This window comes from Gallinula chloropus (assembly GCF_964237585.1).
Source record: "Gallinula chloropus genome assembly, chromosome: 3".
Taxonomy (NCBI): Eukaryota; Metazoa; Chordata; class Aves; order Gruiformes; family Rallidae; genus Gallinula; species Gallinula chloropus.
Window position 1 is genome coordinate 68777489 of NC_140087.1, and position 21129 is coordinate 68798617.

Sequence of the window (21129 nt, forward strand, 5' to 3'; positions counted from 1 at the left end):
AAAAAATATAAAGTACACTACCGAAAAGCCCACAAACTTTGGGCCACCATGTTAGGTGTTTCTGTTCATAGCACTGAAAACTTTGCAACTCTAGTACAGAAGTCAATACTTTTTGTCCAATCACAACAGATATTTAAATTACATTAGCTTATTAAGTGCAAAAGTGCAAACCCATGGGGTTCTTCCAGTAGGCAGAAGCTTCTTTTAAACATGAGAGATTGGGAAACATAAGAACAAATTCAGCTTAGGAAGTGTTGAGTCTTTTAGAGGACACTGTTTTAGTCCCATGTTAATGAAGCCATCCAGTCCAGGGTGCACCTAAAAGTTGCCCTGGGACTTTTCTGGGGCATCTGGATACATTTCTTTTGCATTTTCTTCCATGAGCTCCTTTAAAGCAGTGGATTCAGATGTTTCTCGAGCTGGACTATAAAAGCTGGACGGTGGCATTCATTATGCAGTTTGGTGAACTTCAGCAAAGCTGGTGCCCTCCTCTCACCCCCTCACAGCAAATTCAACAATGGACCTCAAAATCTCTCTCAGTTCTCGTGACAGAGGTGTGGGAAGCAGGCTTTGTAGGAATAGTATTGTTTTGCTTTGATATAAAATATTCGTACTCCAAATCCAGGTTTGATCCTAGTACAGGGCTACGTGTGGTGAGAAATAACCTGTTGTGTCTGGTTGTTACAAGACACTTGTAGTAAAACTGTATTTGGCACGTTGCTGTTGAGATTTCTAATCACTTAAAATCATTCAAGGGTGTTGGTCTTAAGAGCCACCTGCAAAGGCACAGATTTTCTATTTGAGCAAAGGGTTTTTAGGACCTGGGAATTTCCAACCTTTCATAAATGGTCTGGTCTTGGGATTGGGACTATTTATATCGTCTCCTTGTAACTTCAATGCTGGAGGTCTGAGGATGGATTTAGGAGCTGGGTGGCTGCAAGTAGCCTTTCTAACATTGCAGGATGATGACGTTTCATTTCAGTTCAGTGTGGAAGTGAGGGAAGGAGGCTTTGAAATGCCACCTAATTCCTGTGACGGCTGTTGCCGCCAAAGGCGAGTACATGGGCCAAGCTGCTCTCCCAAAGCACCTATTTAGCCAACAAAGGTTTATAACAGATCATCCAGGACAATGAGAGCTGGAGCTAGCATTGCTGGCTGGAGGAGCCTCTGTAAACCTGGGTTGCCCTTTGCTGCTTCTGCCTCTGATTTTTTGGGGGAGTGGGAGGGGAAGGGAAGTTGTCAGAGGCGATGGCAGCAGGGAGGGGGATGCAGTGAGAGGAGCCCCTGCTGGCATGGCCAGCCTGACCCATTCAGTGGGGCTGAATACGATAAATGCTGCTTTATCCTTTCTTGAAAGGAACAAGATAGCGCAGCCTAAATGCCTGGGTGTGCTTAAATAGGCAACTCTGGGACGCTGGAGTCGAGGGTGTTTGAAATCGGAGCTCCCCAACAGCCAGGGAGCTGCCACAGGTCACCTGCCTCGCTCCATGGGGACTGGCCCAGGTCTGGCAAGAAATCGTCCACAGACGAATTGTAGTACAAATTCCTTTCTTTGTTGGTTGGCCTCTTTCACTAGACCATGGCCTATAAAAAATTGTGTAAAAACAATTCTTAAATATTATTTGAAAGGGCAAACAGCCACGCTGAAAGGTTTGACAGTTTGACATATAGCGCCTGGTTTTGCTCGCTGGGGAGCAGGCGCGCGGAGCCCGGGCTCTCCTCCTGCTCCTCACAGGCTCTGGGTTTGGTTGGTTTTTTTTAAATAGCGTCTAGTTGCTGTGCAGAGTCGCTGTGCTCCCAGCAATTTGACAGGCAACGAGTCTGCTTCAGTGATCTTAAATCCTTTTAGACTAATTTGCGAGCGAGCAGAAAAACAGCTAGCACCTTCGGATCCAGCGCTCAAAACCAGAGAATCAGGTATTGCCAATTAAAGTGCCATTTCCAACCATCATATCAAGACTGATTACTTGCAGTTCCTCTGATAATGTCACGCCGTGCCTAAAGAGAAAGCGAGCCAGAGTTTCTCCACAGACAAAGGATCCGCGTGGACCAAACTCATTGGTGACCAAGGCAGAGGGACCGTGATGCAGATCGCACATACGTTCGTGCATATGTGTGGCGTAAAGGCAAGCAGTGCGCCTGCTCTGCCCCCCGAATAGCCACAGGCCATTTTGAAGAGCCTCTGGCCCCTCAGTCACTGGCCTACTAGTTAATTGCCACACGGACTTCGTGACACATGGGCAGATAATATGACATTTTCGGTTTCTGTCACTAGCAAACGCCACAGCGTTGCTTGCACTAGTTGCTAAGAAGCTGTCAGAAACCATTAGCAGCTGGCTAAAGTTGCCCTATGGCATTTCCTCATGGCATCAGCAAAACAAGCATAAATCACCCAGTGGAGCCTCCCGCTATACTAATGAGGCTGTAAGCTTGTTTATGGACTAGCATCATTTCTATGATTATTTCCACCTTTTCAGTTCGCCTTCATTTGGCGGCAGGAGAAGTCAACTTCAGGAACGGAGTTGCTGCTGACATTTTACAAATGCGGTTCGTAGCTGCTACCGTGTGGCTGGTCAGTGGTGCTTCAAGTTTGTTTAGTGATCTTTAAAAAGAGGGAAAGGGGAAGGGGGGGAGGAAAGGCAGTGGCAGGGGTGGGGGGGAATCTCTGGAGACTTCACAGAGGTGAGTGTATCAAGTTGCAAAGTAGATGGAAATACTAAAATCCACAATTGACCATTTAGACTTCTCTCTGTGGTTTCAGTCTTTAAAGGGATCAATTTTCCATTTAAAAAAAAGTGGAAGAGGTTAAACAACTTATAAAACTCTAGCGAAGCATTTGCTGTTAGGATAGCCGGGTGCTTTCTTATCCTCTCCCCGTGCCTTTCACTTTCTCAAACTTGTGTCGGACAGGGCCAGGGTTTATTGTTTTAGGCTTTTCTGAACATGCACCAGTATTTACACTGGATTGAAAGCATTTGCTTCCAATGAAAATCTTGTCTTAGATTACAGCCCAGCAGTGTAATTTCCCTCCCAGATGGGAGTAAAGTAGCAGTATTTGCCTAAAAACAGTAGGAAGAACAAACTGTGCATTAAGCCAAGGCTGTTTTTGGCTTGAGCTAATGATGTAACAGAAACCTTTTATTTGGGATAGGTCACCGCCAGGGATTGAAGGAGGTGATCTGGCTCGCGCTTGAAAGGTTTCTCCATTGTATCTACATAAGTCTTCACTTAAAAAATCCTGTTCCTAATGCTTCTGCTTTCATACAGCAGAAATAAACAGGAAAGGTTCTGGGGAGTGTTATAGGTGGAATGCAGAAAGCTTTTCCTCCCCTAATGGAGGATATAATTCAGGTGCCCCGGAGGCATGCTTTCAGGAATTCTCTTGCCCGAGGTAATGGGAAGCTAAGGCTGCTTGAAGGCCTTGATTATCTATTGATGCACAAAGCTGGAAAAAAAGTCATCTCCCTTGGATTATAGTAGATATTTCCATAAATTATCAATGAGTCCTCCTCCCGTCAGGCAAGAGGCGATGCCTGCTAAATTAATCTGAAGGGGGTTTGAAATGAGGAGAGAGTGTATTTTTAAAAAAAGGGGTGTGTGTGTGGGGGAGAGGGTGGGTGCACGATTGCAGGGAGGTGGTGAAAGGCAGTGTCATTAGGTTAGAAGCTTTTCATTTTTAATCAACGAATGCGTAATACTTTTCTTTTCCTTGTTTGCCTCTCGCAGACAGAAAGTGGATTAGCCCACGGAATTTTAAATGCTGTTGAGTTGTTTCCTTTGCTCATGTTTCTTTTATGAATTATTATTTTATATGGTGAATTGCTTCTCTGTATAAAAGCCCTTTTTTACATACTGGGCTTTCAAAGAATTTGTCGGATATTTGATTTCTTCATAGACATCTTGTTTGTTTCTATAACTACCCCAGGTTATCATTTCATTAAAAACACAGGCTAAGTCATAAGGACAATTATAAATTTGCCATGGTCAGTAAGGTACTAAAAATACAACACTAGTAATAACTATTTTTTTTTGGTGCTGAAAGCTGTTTATCAAATCATAATTTTGACAGTCTACATCCTTTAAATTTTTTTTTTTTAAAAATTTAATTCCTGACAGAGATAGTTTTGATTTAGTCTAATTCAGATGACTTTCTTGATCATTCTTGCCCGGGGGTATAAAAAGCACCCCCCTAATAACATTGCAACTCCATGTTGCTACAAATACAGTGTCTTTGGGAGCCAGGATATACTGTTCAACCCACATGCAGAGAATGCAAAGACTGATTTGCTCTGTGGACTTGTTTATAAACTGCTTTCAGGGTTTGAAACAAAAATTGCATGCAAACTGGCTGGGCACTGCAACTTTTGTTTTCCTTTGCTCACTAGCCCGTCAGCCTAGAGCCAAGCTGGCTGCTACATGATTACATCCTCCTGTAGAGATGTTGTAAATGTGATGAGAACTGTCTAAGACCTTCTCTGCATTAAGGAAATTCATTCTGGATCAGTTGTTGTTTGACGGGACCAGACACCTATCATGGATATGGCACGCTGGCACAAAGCAGGGTGTCAATTCCTATGGTGTGTGTCAAATTGGTACCTCTTTATCCCAGTATGAATTTCTTTTGGCTGGGGCTGGGAAGAGGAGAGGCTGGTTAGCTACCCACCTCCCATCAAAAATTCAGGGGAAGTTGGATATCTATAAAAGACCTAATGTAAGCGATACCCCAATCCTCTGTTTGTTTCTGAATTTGGGGAGAGAATATGATGTTGAAAGACAGCTGCATTCACCCTGCTTTTCACATCCCAGCTCAGGACAGTCATGGGGATAGGACACCATCGATACTTTCTTAATTGCCATCTCAATCAAAGTAGATGATTGGGATGAAGTTTTGGGAAGTGACCTAGTGTGAAGAAAAGCCACCATTTCCACCTTTGCAAGCTGGATGCTTGCAATTTTTAATTTTTTTTTATTTTTCAAGCACTTTTTGGTTTGGGTTTTGGTGGCAGAAATGGCCATGCTGTCCTTCAGGATAAACAACAGTCCTGAGACCCTCCCTCTCCCCATGTCTCTTCCCTCCTCCCCATCCCTTCAACCCCTGGTGAATTATGGTGTTAAAGAATTTATATACCTCATTTAAATATTCATGCAGTTTATACCCAAAGCCAGGCTTCGGCTGAAGTATATAAAGGTAGCATAAGTCAAAATTTGATTCACTATATTTACAGGTGACGGCTTGGACAACAGTGTAGCTTCCCCCAGCACAGGTGATGATGATGATCCAGATAAGGACAAAAAGCGACATAAAAAGCGTGGCATCTTTCCCAAAGTAGCCACAAATATCATGAGGGCATGGCTGTTCCAGCATCTAACAGTAAGTGAACTCTAGATCACATATGCAAAATAAAACATGGAAAATGTCATAGTTGTAGTAGTCATAGAAAGCAAAACGTACGTATGATGTTACTGACAGGCAGCTCAGGGAACTTTGCCGAGCAGTGTTGTTGTTGTTGTTGCCTCATTTGCTAGATGCCAGGGGAAGAGCACGGAGCATATGTTTTTATGGTTTTGGGTTTTTTTGTGTGTGTTGTTTTTAGACTTTTTTAATTTTTATTTTTTTTGTTATTACAATATTTTTGGTTCCAGTCGCAGTTGTTAACAGGACGTCACTGCAAAGTGTGACTAAGCTTATACTAATAACCTCGGAGACCTGTCCTGCCCCGCTGCTCGCACAGCTGCAGCTCCCCTTAGCTCATGTGGGAATCGCTGCTTCGGAGCAGAGAGCAGCGCTCAGCCTCAGGTTCTGTGCTCCAGAGAGCCACGGAAAATAATTGGGGAGATTAAAAACAAAGCAAAAAGCAAACAAAGACCTTATTCAGATGTTTGTCAGAGATCATCAGAAGCTTCATGATGAAAGGTCTGAATGTATCTGGTTTAATAGCAAAGTATATTTTTGTTCTTTGAGAGTTCTCATTCCCAGAGTGTAAGTTACCCCTGTATTTAATGTTATAAAGGGGTGGGGGGGATGTGTAGCTATTTCTGTTGCCACAGCTACCTGTATTTTTTTTTTTCCCTGGGATTAGAAATAAAAGCTCTGGACACATGTGTGGTGTTAAAATGGATGCTGGAGTTTCTTTCAAGAGTTTATACTGTGTGCAACACTTTCTAACGTTAGTATTTAGAGAAGTGTTTCTAATGCCATTCTCCTTTTTTCATCAAATTGTGGTGATCTGTCACTGTGTTTCCATCCACTGTGGTGACGTGGGCCTTTGGCCCCAGAGTTTCTGCCTGAGTTTTTTCTGTGCCAGGAGGATAAGGGCCAGGTGACAGATACCTGGGGGTCTACGGATGGTAGGAAAGAACTCTAATCCCAGTGGTTAACTCTCTTCTCTGCCTGTAGTTGGGATCAGGATGAAACCAGAAGCCAGCCAGCTCACCAGTCCTGGTGGGAGCCCTGCCAAGGTTATACTTTTAAACTGGAGGAAGCAGTCGCACACATTGCTCCTCTGTCCCCCAACTGAGCCAAGAAACCAGATATCTGCCATGACTCTTGTCAGCACGGGGATCAGGCAGGGAATCCTGCCCTCCATTGCCCTGGGTTGGTATGAATGACCCTTCATGCTGGAGTGCTACTCCTCTGAGGCTGGAGAGGACTTTGGCTATCTCCAAGTTAATCTCTCTCTGGCAGACTCTATGTCAGCCATTCCCCAGCTTTGCCAGCTCCTTAGCCCTGTCCTTGGTGCCTTCAGCTCACTGCTCCCCAAGGCTAAGGTCCCCTTTGGCTTTGGTGGCTCCCTGATTCTAGGTCCATGCCCAAAACAAGCTGACACCTGGTGTGTCACTGCAGGTGGATGTGAGGTTAAGGACATCTGCCTCCAAAATGGTCCAGGCATGCTGTGCTGGCAGTGATGGTGGCACCAGCCTGACACAACTCAGTTAGGTTCTGGTTTGAGGAGATGCTCTGGAAGCTCTGCAATCAGGACAAGGCACACTAGAGGACACGGAACAACTGCATGGCAGTGCCCGTAATTCCCAGCTGAGGAATTACAAATTAAGTGGTGTATGTTACTGCCATTAATACTGTTAGTATCTTTTCCTGGTTAGTATCTTGTCCTGGAGGTGGCCTGTTGCTGTGTTTGTGTTAGCGGATTAAACATCACGCAGGCACAGGAACATGAGGGTCTGTCCCATTGAGCTGAATGAGCAGTCTCCAGTATTCCCTTAGCCTGGGCTAGCTACCATCCTCCATCCCATTTCTGGGAACATGGCAGAAGGTAGCAGCCCTGACTCCCGAAACTGCTCAGGACAGGAATCACCTTGCGTTGAACATTTAGCTACTTGGGCTTGGCCTGACCACGCAGCTGGCTTTATGCACAGCCACAGGACCAAAGAATGGACCCTGTCACTGCTTCTTCCAGGTTAGGTGTTCAGTGCAAGTGGCTTTTCACTCCTCTCCTCTGCAGTAATGGTGTGCAAAAGAGAAGGTGAGAGTGCCTGGGGAGCTTGGCGCAGAGCTGCCTCTGGGAGACACAATCTGGACATCTGCTTGTAAGGTGGTCTCTTCTTCTGGAAGGCTCAAATACAAAGAGAACTTATCCGTGACTTGTGCAATGAAGCTGCTGCATTTTCTACCTTGCAGCACTAAGCTAAAGCTTGCTTTAAAAATCCCCCATCCCCTGTGAAGAACTAGCCCAGCCAGGTGAAGCATACAGATTTATGACAGGACAGCTTTCTCTCCTTATAGCAGTATCAGGGTACCTCCAGGCTTTTCTGATCAATTCAACAAAGCAGAATTGGTTTACCCAGTCCAGACTTCTTCAGCTAGGACCTTGGGTCAGACCTTTCAGATTGATTCTAGCTGGGGTCATGGACATTTTCCCAAAATTAAAACATGGCTGGACAACATTGTAGGTTCTTCCAACCAGTGCTTCATCTGTGCACACTCTTGCTGGAGTGAGGAGGCACCAGGGAACTTGTGCATCCAGAAGAGCAGTGGGTCTTGTATATGGAGGGAAGAGATCCTCCAGGCAAGTACATTGATTACACGGGAAGAGTCAACACTGTAGTCATCACCAGATTGATGTAATGTGTTGAATAAGCCGCCTGGGTTACTGTCCTCTGCAAAGAAAGACAACCCAGGTCCAAATCATGGCTGCAGTGACAGCTGAGGAGTAGAAGGGTGAAAGGCTAAAGGAATATAGACTCCAGTTCATTTATGAAGGTGTCTGGGCCTAATAACTGCTCTAATAACCCTACACATGGGCACAACAGTGTCCCCAGCAGGTCTTCTCACTGTGGGAGGGGAGGTCATCCTGAGTAGTCAGCTGAGGGAACTAGAAACCCCACATCATTTACTTATATATTAATAGTGAATTTGGTCTTCTTCCCTAGGGTGGACACAAGATCCTCCTTTAAACGTGAAGAAAGATAGGGAGGTGGTTGTGTTCAGGCAGGGGACATGTCAGGGCAGGCGATACCTCGCTTTTGCCCCCAGCACTTAACCTGCCTTCACTTTCCCATCCGGGAAATGGCAGAGAAGAAACGAGCCACGGTGAAGCACAAAATCCAGCATCCCCTTGACCGCTGGTGCTTCATAATTGGGGTGTTATTTAGGAGCCCTCCTTTTCAAAGGCAATTTTTTTTTCTTCACAATTGTAATATTAATACACATCAGTGACATGGAATTAAACAAAATAGACAGTAATTGCTGTGTCTGTCATACTAATGATTAATGGTTGGAAAGATTTAAAATAAATGCTGGACTAATATAATCTTTTAAAAGCGTATAGGCTGGTTTTATTCCTTCTGTGCAGTTATTCCAGCTCCAAGAGTATTAAGTCTTGCTCTGTGTACTGGATTCATTTGCTAAAGTTTGTCCCTTAGCTCTCGCTTCTCACTTAGGAGGAAAATTCAAACTGTGGTTGTTGAAGTGTTGGGGCAATAGTTCCTGCTCAGTGTCAGGCTGAAGCCCCCCCCTTCCCCTTTATTCTGACTGGTATGCAAGACTGAGTTGGCTTATGCCCAAAGGGTAGGCAAGCGCTGTCCTTCTGCATGTGCTCTGAAACACTTCAGGGCATAAATTCATTCAATTGCCTCCCCTGCCCCGCACTCCTTCCCCTTAGAATAATGACGCCAACAAATTCAACTAAAACAGTAGCAAAACTGGTGATCAGACTTAGGACTGTGCAGGATTGATTTTTACCTGTTCGCTATTCTGACCTGTCACTGAAGTTGGAAGAGATGCTTAGGTTGGCCATTAGTTAGGCAAAATGTACCCATGGATCTTTTTGAAGTTTTTGATAGTAGATTATGAGAGCAACCTGTAAATTTTGAGGTTTGTAAAATCTGGTTTTAGAATTTCACTGTAAGTTTGTGGAAGAAAGAATATCCTGTTACTATGTGGGGGAAAAAAAGAAGTAATAAGGCAGTACTAATAGTTTGATGAGGAGATGAGAACATCCCCAAACTGTAAAAGTTAAGTCAAAAATGAGGGGAGGCATGTGGGATTGCATCAGTTGAACATCAAATGTCATGACAGGGTCTAGAGGAAGGATTGGGTTGAACCAGTCCCGTGCTGGAACTGAGCTCTAGAAAAGGTGCCCAAAGGATAATTTAGGGGTATGCTGCAGCACAGCAATGTTTTACAGGCCCTCTTTTAAAGAAAAATAAAATAATTATTATTATTTCTTGGATCAGTTAATGGTCAGGGATCAGATCTCACCACCGTTTTTCAAGCAAATCACTGTAATGTATAGCTCTCAGCAGGGATTGCAAAAGAAGGGAAAAGCTTTGAGAAGGGGAAGGGGAAAAAATAAATCTTGCCTACAACCAGATCTGTGTAAATTTAATTGTGGCAACAGGATTAGTTTGTGCTTCCATCCATATGATGCTTTTGTCCCAGTGATGGTACATTTTGGTTCAAAATTAGAAGAAAGGAGTTTGAAGAGTGTCTTTTCCAGTGTTTTGTTAGCTCATTGTGAATTCTCTGCATCCTTTAAATCCAGCTTAATTTAAAATGTTGGGATTCAAACCTCATTTTGGGGATTATGCGATGTAATTGGTTTGTTATATGATGAGTATTTGATGATCTTCACGTTCATCATCTAATCAGGAAAAAAAAGCCATAAAATTATAATCCCAAAAGATGTTTAATAACAATTTAAACTATTGAAGGCTTTATTTAAGCACATTAGGGGATTATAAACGACTTTTTTTCCTTTTAATGGTGCCAAGAGGTAGATTCAAGGACTTCAAACACCTTTTAAAAAACAAATTACCATGATTTAAAAAAAATGAGTGGGCCAAGGATTTCTTTCATGTAAATCCTATAATTTAATCATTATTTTTAACTGCTTTTAAAACAATTTCCTTAAGAGGTTAAATCTTACTGAAATGAGAGACTAAGCAGAAAGTAAAGACGTTGCTGAAACACACTGACTTTACAGGAAAAGTGAAAGGTTTTTTTCTGTTATGTATCTGGATTTTGAATCTCTGTTCATTGCTTCATGCCATTCTATCAAACTTTTAATAAGCTATATGCAATCTTGTTGGCTAAGGTCTTATTTGCGTCAAATAATTTATTTGGATACTGGTTTTCTGAAGGAGGAACTTTGTATTGGGACCTACCAAGGAAAAATAGTCTCCATTGCTTCAAGGATGTTTTTTCTGATAGAAAAATACTGCTACACAGCTTAATTCTCTAAGTTTTTAATATTTTACAAGCTAGCAACTTTTTAATGTTGAAACAAGTGGATTTCAGGTCTCCTTTCATCCCTATGTTGTTATGAGATATTGCCTTGGGAGGAGGAGTGTGGGGTTAATTTGGATCCCTGTCTATACACTGAGCAGTATGCTTGTCCGGTTTTGGAAAGGAGTATAGTGAAAGGGCAGATGAGTACAAAACTAGGCTGCTGGAAGCATGAAAAGGGGAAATGATTGGCTAAAGCCCACAAGAATTTTCTTTGCTTTACTGTCAAGAGGGTTTGGAGGCACTAAAACAAAACACACACCCCCAAAATTACAATTTACAATGACTATCCATCCTCCACCAATTGATAACTTCCTCTGCAAAATGCCAGAGGGTTCCTGGAGCTCTTCTGTGTAATAGGGGTCATATTTCCATATATTGGACTGAGAATGGGGGGGTGGGGGTCACGCTCCCTCCCTTTATCCCAACTACGCAAGTCTCCTCTTTCACTTGATTTCATTGTGGGCGAAGCTGTAAAAATCTCTCTTCCACATCTGCAAGACTTTTTAGTGCCAGCTGTCCCAGATTCCTGGGAAAAGTCAGGCATTTTTAGCTCGCCTCCAGTCGCCTGTGCACTGCCATCCCCTCAGCTGGGAAGGTGAGAGCCAGGGCTCCTTGCCAGAGTGGCGAGCAAAACCATCCATCACAGGTTGGTGCAAATAACTCACGATGAGGGGATGTTCAGATGCTTCTCTCTGCTAGTAGAGGTGCTGTGGCAGTTGTCTTCAACAGGAGAAAATGGGGAATGTTATTATGGGAGAAGATAATTATTCAGAGGCTCTGTCAGAATTGAATTGAGAGATCCAGAAAGGAGGATAAACAGGATTTAGGTAACTCAGTTTGAATTAGCTTCTTAACTCTCCCAGAGTTTGATGGAGGACACTGATTGTCAAAACCTTCAGCATCTTCTTTAATCTTTCTCAAATTTATTGCTTTGACTTGCTGTCCAGCCTCCAAGGGTTGGCCCATTTTCTAACATGGTCGAGTGTTGCCACTTTTAAAGAAAACTGTTGGGTTTTGGGGGATACCCTTAGCAATGCTGCTGTTTCTCTCTTTTCATGATTTCTTAGAAAGCCTGTGTCTCGTGTTTGGAGATTTCTTGCTGACCTGTAGATTGAGTCACCAGTGCTGAGCTATGCTACAGATCTTTGAGTTTAGACTCAAAAGGAAGAATATAGGGTGCTTTAGTAATTTGATTCAAGAAAATCGGATTCTTCACAGAGGCTATGCTTGTGTTCGGAAGTGTAGTGTAGTTACAATGTGTTTTTTTCGATCTGCAATGCAGCCTTATTTCTGGTGAAGACAACCATCGTGTTGTTTTAAACTGTGAAGTATGAGATATCTCACCTGGGACTCCTTGTGGGCCTCAGGAAGAAGAGTGGTCCAGGGACATATTTTGGTTGAAATCAGAAGGTAGCCAACAGCTTGGGCTAGATTTTAGAGAGTGAGTGTCTGTTCCCTGAGGGCTATCTTATCTCTTTCCCTATTTCCTCCATTTTCCACCTTGGAGGCACTGTTGTACCAACGTGGAAGCCACCAGCACATTAAAGAATTTGAATTATTTGGAAGCTGCTGAAACACATTAGTATTTACACACCAGAAGAATTTCACATCTGAGTAGAAGCGAGGGAATACTGGGAAGTTGAAACATGATAAACATTAATTCAGATGTTAAATTACACTTGCTCTGGTTGTACTAGAACTCCTTTTGTTTGCATAAATATTCTGGGAAATGAGTTTACCAGCAAGAATGTTTGCAGTAATAAGAATTTTTAAGTCAACAGTAGATGCTTTGCTTTCTTCTCCACCCTCTCCTTTCTTTTTATATTTGCAGCTGTGATATTTTGTACGTGCAACTTAATTTTTGAAATTAGCCTCCTCCAGTCAAGACACAGAAATGTGTTACGTGACGTACTGTCTTTCTGCAGTCAAAGCAGATGTGCAAGATTCAAGGATTACATTTTAAAAGGGGGAGAGGGGAAGGGAAAAGTCTGACCACCAATTTGTAAATCTGGAAGTATCCGTGGAAATATTTTGGCAAATGATTTGAAATACTAAGTACACCAAAGGCAACAACAGTATCTTGGCAAGCAGTGGGTGAGCAGGAAATGAGAATAAATTCATGGGCTCAGTTGTTCATTATTAGTTGTTTGTTTAGCTTGTCCTCTAGCACAGTTGCTACAAAAGAGCCGATGTTGATTCTCAGATATGCTTATGTATATAAGTGCCAGCGTTAATTTTTTTATTGGCAGTCTCCTAACTCTTGAAGGAGTTTCACAGTGCACCCGTGTAAGCTAGCAAGTGACTTAATCAGATCAGGTAAAGTGCCAAAATATGAGGCACCAAACCAGTTGGGCGCATATCTGATGAGATGTGTTAATCTGCGGTGTAAGATAAGCTGCCTTTCAAACAGGGTCACATTTGGAAGTGGTGCATCAGGTTGAGTAAGATGCATTCCCTTTCTCTGGCATGGAGTATCCTGCATCTGCTTGTGTGAACTTAACCCTTATCTGCATGAACTGACACTGTAATATTGTGGTGAATACAGTGTTTGTTGCTCCAGGACAGGCAGGAGAAGTGAGCTGGGTTGTTTTTCCCCATTGTAAAGTTTTGTTGCCTTTTTAATGTATCTACCTTCAGTTAATGCAGGATCTGCACTGTTGTAGCTCACACGTTTTTCTTGTTGCATATATTCAAGAAGCCCCAATTCCGAATGCTAACTCGTTAGGTTTACTGTCAGTCCATCGAAATTACCCACAAAAAACATTGCATGTGGAATTTTTTGGTGATGGAAAGTTAAAAAATTTCCACAGGAAATGCCATCCTTTCCCCCAAAATGCTCAGCTGAACATCCATTTTTAAACATATGAACAAATGTATTGATGAGGCTCACTTTTGCTCCTCACCCTATAAGCTACAGCAATGCTAAATATATGTGTAGAGAGAAGGTAAGTAGGCAGAAAAGAGTTTAAGTTAATATGTGGTTATCTAATTTACCTCGCCTTTTGCATCATTGCCTGATTTAGAGCCATAGTATTTAGTAAAGTACTCGTTTCACTTCAGTGGTGGGCCATCATTTTAATAAGGCAAGGTCTGGGAGACTTCCCACTGCATCGTCTGCTTTATGAACCAGAAACTTCTGCCCAGAAAATAGTAAAATATTTTTAAAATACTGAAAATACACTTCAGTTTGGCTAGTCAGACCACAGGGCTGTTCATGATACAGAGATTTTTCAAGGACTTTGAACTCAAGAGGGAAATGGTGGGACTCTGCCATAGGTGACACGGTCTGTTCATTACCTAAAGTCAACTTTGAAGCAAAACGTCTTCCTAGGCAACCCATAATAATGTCAGCCTAGGTTTTTGCATCCCTACGTGATATTTTTGGGAAGGTAAATGCTATATTAGATGAATCTGGCTAATTAATGGATTGACTGGCAGAACTCTACTGTTTGCTGGGAACTTTGCACTGATTTGGGAGTTGCGCTGTGCTTGTGTGGGAATAGCAAGGGGGATAAACCCTTGATTTTGCTGTCGAAACCTGAGCATGGATCTATTGGTGCAGCATGTTGTAAACCCTGGAGGGTCGTAAACTGCAGTTGGGGGCAGGATAATTTTGAAGCTGGTAATAATCAGAATCTTAGGATTCTTATGAATAAAATGCAATTTTAGTAATGTTTTCATAAACAGCAGTAATGGCGGCGTTTTAGTAAACAGTGGCATTAGTTGCATCAAAATTGCACCACATTGGCTTTTAAATTACTCCACCTGTCTGTATGAATAGGATTTTCAATGTCAAGGCACACAGACAGCTGCTGCTAATGTTTTTTTTTCTCCCTGCGCAGATAATGCTGGCAAATCTACAGCCATCAAGGCCTGGTTTCTGATGTAAAACGGTACCTGACCTACTGGCTCTGGTGCTACAAAAGGAACAGCTTTAATTACTAATGGCTGTGTTTTAGTTTTGTACTTGTTGATGTAAAAAATGTCATCTTAGAGCAGCGTAACCTCTGGTTCACTTCCACCGGCGATGGTACACTGGGTGCAATTATTTTCAAAATAATTTGTGTTCCTCAGCGGCAGCTTGCAATCCTGCCTTGTTAGCACTCAGATAATTAGCAGGGGTCTGGCCCTGAGTCCCACTGGCTCCCCCGCACCTCAGCGGGCCACACCGGGGTGAAATAGGAATTACACTTCCAAATCCCACTCTATCTATTTGGGAGATTGTCCCTGCCTTGAATAAGGTGGGTGTAATACCCAGGAATTCATGGGCCGAATTCTACTCTGGGTGGTTTCCCATTAAACCCCCAGAAAGCTGGACTGGTGACGTGGAGGCGGAGTCTCAGTGCATGCCACCTCATCCCGCCAGTTATTAACTAAAGGATGCCACACTGGCTAATAAGGCCGATGGGCTGCCCTATGCTGTTTCACTGTGTTGAGTTTGGTCAGGATGATCGAGTTACCAGCCTCACACTGGGCTTTAAAAGGGTTAAAGGCGATAATGGTGCCATTAAAAATCCAGCTTGCCAATGAGCTATTTTGTGTGAATGGTATAAATATAAGATACACTTGTCTGGCTCATTTGCAAGCATTCTTTTTGACTTCTTTCGCACAACTGGTGTTTTTGTGTTTAATTTAACAAGAAATGAGTAGTAAATGAAAGCTGCTGCCTGAAATCCCACTGTGAGCGTGTTTTGCACTTGGCTCCCCAGTGAAAAGGCAATTTGTGAAATTATGTGATAGAGTAATTAGATGAAGCCAGGGCTTCTGATTGTTGCCATGCTTATGTGGTAAAGGTTTGCTGGGGGAAAAAAAAAAAAAAACAACCATGGATTATTACCCTGGCAAGTTGGCTCAAAGCTTCTTCATTTATTTGTAAACAGAATATTTAGTGACCGCATAGGAAGTAGCTGTAATCACCAGCTCGTAAAGAAACCACAGCAGAGCTTTTGGATTTTTACAGAGTGCTCATGTAAAATTTAAGCTGGGAGGCAGAATCCCTGTTAATGTAATTAGGATCTAATTTACCACCCTTTGCACACAGATGTAATAATGTCTAGATATTTATTCTATCTTTAAGCACATTACATATACCTCAGTGCAGCAGTTACTGAACAGAAACAGGTGTGAGCACTTCCTGAATTCATTTTTACACTGTAAACACACAGCGATTTAAGGGGAAATATTTAGCAAAAAAAATTAGGGGAAAGAGGCAGTAATGGACAGTTGCCCTTTATGTACTGATGGATTTCTCAATGGTTAAGTAAATTAAAGCAAATGCTAGAAAAATCAATAGGCTTGCAGAGTCTTGGTTGTGCCTCATAGACTTCAGGACAGAATGACAGATGTGGTGCATATGACCCATTTAAGTATTAATGCTTGGGAAATTGCCTCTGCGTGCAAGGTTATAGGCCTAGAAATATTGTTATATTAAATTACAGACAATAATATTTTTAAGCATATATGGAATTTATACGTTTCAGTTTAGTTCTTCGGCATTACATTTGTCCTGGAAGATTAGTTGCATAGCTGTTTCTCTGGAATGGTAAATCAGGATTAAAAATGTTCAAGCGGTGAATTGTCTTTCCAGGGCTGCCGCGGACTGGCGAGCGTGTTGCGTGCTACGGGGGTACGGTGGACGTGTTAAATAAGAGCCATGTAGCCAATGTGTTCACTAGCAAATGTAGCATATAAGCGAGACTAAATTAAATATCATTAACAGGCGGCTTTCTAAATGGTGAGAGGGCTTGCGTGATACATAGGGTCACTGTTAAACTGGGTTATTCTGTATGACTAAACACAAAGTGAAATACGAAGTGCGTGGTTGAGATGAGCTAAGTAAGGTAACCACCAAGTCAAATCTTTCTCACCATCTTCTGCGTGCTCCGCAATTGGAAGGGGTGAGTTTGCATGGGCGGGATGAGTAAAAACTGACCCCGTGCAGAAATTCTCCCAAAATAGAGATGTTATGATTAATCCAACCAGGCAGACTAGCTCTAGATGAGATAGTGTTTGCCATCTCTGATTCCTGTCATTTCTCGCTGCACTTCCACCAAGGCAGCGGGGAAGTAGACCAAGTTAATTGTCTCTTTGTGGCATCTCTGGCAGGAGGACTGTGAAAAGAGCTGGGCCCCCTGATTTTGGTGTTGGCGTGAAGGCAGAGCAGCATGTTTGCTGATGGTGACAGCCTGGCATACCTTGCCAGTTATCCTGACTTCACCCCAGATGCCTGTTTCTGTGATGCATGTTATATACAACTCCTGTCTTTAATATTGAAGGGAGCTCGAGACTTCTGCAATAACATTCCTGTCCCCTGTTGAAGCCTTTGCATGGAAAGTGTTGTCATATTCTTTCAAGCATTAATTCTGCTGTTTTACTGCCATTTATGTGACAGATTTCTTTTGTTGTTGTTGTTCCTTGATTATCGCTGATATTTGAAGTCTGGGTACCACTGTCTCCTTTCTGGTTTCCCTTCCTTGCTTTTTCTTTTCCCTAAAGCTTGAAAACTTGCTGGGGAATGAAACAAAGCATCCCCATGGGGTGTAAGAGCTGCTACTGGGAGCGCTGGCAAAACGATGACATTGCAGAAGGGCAGATTATTACTTTTGGGCCCGTTGAGGACATATTTGCGTATTGAGGCTGGATGAGAGCGACTGGTGCTGAAGGCTGTCAGGCCGGGGCTGAGTGATGACAGACCCTTGTCATTTGCCTGCATCCAGATTCATTGCTATGGTGACAATATGCGGCGATGAAAGTTGCTGCTGAGGGTTGGACAGCATCCTTCATGGTTGCCGTAGCCAGCAGCATCATTGCGGCAGCGCGTTCAAGCTGCTGATGGCCCTTGGTGTCAGAGCAGCACCAAATCTCTCATGACAGAAACTCCATACAGGTTTTTGGGGAAGCGGGAAAATCGCTCCTGGCACCATTGCCAGCCTTGACAACTTCCTGCATCGGTGACAAAAATTGTCTTTACCTGTTTTAGTCATTTTTTTTATGTCCCACATGGTGGATTTCCTTGATTTATTTTGTGTGACACACAAACTAAGATATGTTCTGTTTTTATAGCCTGGCACTTACCTGCATGGTGGCACAGGATGGCCACGGTCCTCCTCCCACCACACGTAAAGCAAACATATTAATCAGCATTTAGGTGATGACCGCTTTCGTTAAATATATGTGCAAGGGGCCCTGGTGAACAGGCTCTTTTGTTCCCGGCCAAACCAGAAGGGATCAAAGGTCAGCGGGAACCCAGAAGCCATCAATCAGGGTGGCTTTTGCTGGATCCCGGGGTTGTCGGCTCCATAGTCACCCCTGGCAACCCGGGCTGCTGCCCGCTTGCTTTCCTCACTGCCTAGTGCAGAAGCGGAGCATCCGCTCTCCCAGTCAACATCAAAAGATGCTGACATAAAGTCGGCATTTGAAATACAGCCTGAGCATTGCTGTGCACCTCTTTGTTATCAAAGTCATTTGAGGGCGAGATTAGAAGACAGCCTCGTTGGCTTCGTAGCGATCATTTTGCAGCGCTCATCTTTAGGATGCATTTTAAGGCTGCAAATTCATTTTTGGTTTAGTGGCAGCTCAGAAAGCAGCAGCAACGTGCCGCTGAAACATGCACCTACACTTTTGAATAGAAAAAGTTCACTTTTTAGAAAACCTTCTGGTATGGCATTTATTTCCTCTCAGCAGATCGATTTATTTCCCCCCACCCTCCCCCTGATGCTAAAGTACATTTGGCAGTAATCAGTTTATCCTTATTAGAAGCCATGGTAAAAGGCACAGTTGCTGAGTCAATTCACTCCGTTTACTTCCCCTATTGAGCCTTAATGTGTCCCAGTCCCCACCCCTTACAGTGAAAACATCATCAATTATAGGGCTGACAGGAGCCTGGGACTCAGTGTAAGTTGCTCCTTGGGGTTATTCATCTTGCACCAAAAAAAACTGGCACTCAGCAACATTCCTCATTTCCCCTATCTAAAATGATTGGCTAAAACACTGGGGTGACTTATCAGAGGGGGAAAAAAAGAAAACCCAAGACGGTAAAAATGAGTTTGAATACGTCAACTTTGGGCTCACACAGCAGGAGAAATAGAGCCATCAGCTGCCGTGCAAGCTTCCCACTGCAGTTTAATATTGCCACTGAAGCTGGAGGGAGGCTCAGTTATCCTTCAGCCAGATGCCTTACAGTGCTGCTTCTTGTGGCCTGACCTGCCAGAGCTTTTCTATTTTGGCATCCGTGCTGGAAAAGCAGCTTCAGGGCTGGAAAAGCAGCTTCGGCGCTGCTGCCGTGGAGGTGTGCTGGGCATCTGACCCTCTGTCTGCCCTTTAGGGTGAAATATGTTAAAAACACTACTCAGTTTGTTCCTATTTGATCCCACAGTAGGTGTATTTGTTCCAAACTCCCTGAATCCCCTCTGGTAGGAAATATTTCAAAGAAGGATCTTCATTCTTAAATGTGATACAGCAAAAACTTTTCCTCCAAAACCTCCAGGATTACAAAAGCATGGAATAAAATGGGCTTTGTTAGCATCACCTCCCCTCCCAACAAAACAAAGCAAAAAACCCCAGCCAGCTGTGCAAATCCAAACATCTACACCTCAAACCATAGGATTATTTAAATTTTCAAAGTTATCTGGAAAGAAAAAAAAAAAAGAAAAAAGACTGTGCTTCCCTTTGCCCAAAAATATAATGCAGTCACGATAAGGCAGGAGAAATTCCCTTAGCCGTACACCTGGCTTGTTTTTATGCCGGGTGCTGTGGTTAGATGGTTGTCTAAATAAACAGAGATTAGGTGGAGGGCTTTATCTCAAAGCTGGCACTGGTTATCACACTGCTTCCTCCAACTCCCTCCCTCTGATTATGAGTTGTATAAGAAGACTTAGCAAGCATAACTTACAGCCGATAACCTTTGAATGTTAGTTCAAGGAAGCTGTGCCATAGTAACAACAACAACAACAAAAAAGAAATCATGCAAACTCCATTGCAGCCTATTCAAACAAGCAGTAATTTGACCCTAAGTCTGATTTCAAAGAAGAAAGACTTGGAAAGCTTTATGCTCCTATTTGAATTTGGCCTGATCGATAATTTTAATATTTCAACTGTATTAGAAGATGTGAGGAATAAACTCGTGCTTAAATTATCTCTCTGCTAAGGGGGGTGTGTCTTATTTTTAACTTGCTTTAACAAAGGGAAGCTGTAAGGTTTCATTTGGACAAATGCTCCAGCCCTGCACTTGGGGGTTGAATTGATCTTGACACAGCCCTGGAAGGAGCTACTGTTGACATTTGCGTTGATGGTAAATGATATGTATACACCCGAGCACGGGACATAAAAAGAGCCCACCAGGTACTGCCCGCCTTATGGCCCTCTGTTAAAGCAAACTCCTTGTGGTTCTGCATGGGCATGAAATAAAAATACATCTTTTCCAAGCCTATCTTGGCATACTCATGGGTGACATACAACATGTGAAGAGGAGGAAAAAGGTCTTTGAGGTCCTTGCAACATGTCTTCCAAATAAAAAAAACAACCAGGGAGAGGAAGGAGGGGGAAGGCGTCCATGCGCTACCGCAAGGCAATGTCATCACGATGTTGGGAAGCCAACTCACAGTGAGCGGGTGAGCGCGGGCATCTCTGCCCTTGTCGTTTGGATTACCGCAGTGCCACGCGCCCAGCTACACAGTGCGTAAAGGCGAGGGTTATTTCTAGGACAGATAATTGAACATTAATACTCGTTGACATTGTCGTAGGAATGATATGTCAAGCTGACAGGGCCTATGTGCTTACATCTGCTGATCGGCTGCAGACGAAGGGGATGTTTGGCAGATCAGACCCGGGGCCTTGCTGCCGCCGAGCCACGGATGATACAGCCATTAATCATGAGCTGCCATCTTGGGCTGCTGTCCCCAGAACGGTGGTTGGGTCCCTGGTTTTGGGGGTGCACAATGTATTGCAATACTACACTGCCCCTGCATATGGCCATGGACACCTCTGTGTGCGTGAAAATGTATATAAGCGCATAAAATTTATTAAACAAGAGCATCCTTAATGCTGTGTACACATGAGTGCTGCCGTTGTCTGAAAGAACTGTTTTCAATCTACCAATGTAAAAATAAAAGAAAGTGGAGTAGATGAGAAGTTCTTCAGAAGGATTGAGAGCGTGATCAAGTTTGATGAGGTGTTTCTGATTATCTCTATCCTAGGAATTAACTGACATAAAAACAGTAGCAGAATTAGCACGTTAGGGGATTTTTTTTTTTTTAGCATCTTTTTTGTGACTCATTTCTTCTGGATGTCAACAGACCCTTCAAGACAGCCTGCTACAGATAACATAGTTACATTGCAATCGCTCTTGTCCCCTCCCAGCCAAAATCCCACAAACTGCCTTTCAG

At 43.2% G+C, this 21129-nt stretch overlaps 1 protein-coding gene across 1 annotated transcript in view; it reads left to right on the forward strand.

Annotated features, from left to right (window-relative positions):
- Window positions 1–21129, forward strand: part of MEIS1 (Meis homeobox 1) — a 107268-nt gene that overhangs the window by 51716 nt on the left and 34423 nt on the right. The window contains exon 8 of the mRNA XM_084261418.1: window positions 5226–5371. Within this exon, the coding sequence (XP_084117544.1) occupies window positions 5226–5371 (146 nt within the window). The remainder of the gene's footprint in view (window positions 1–5225; window positions 5372–21129) is intronic.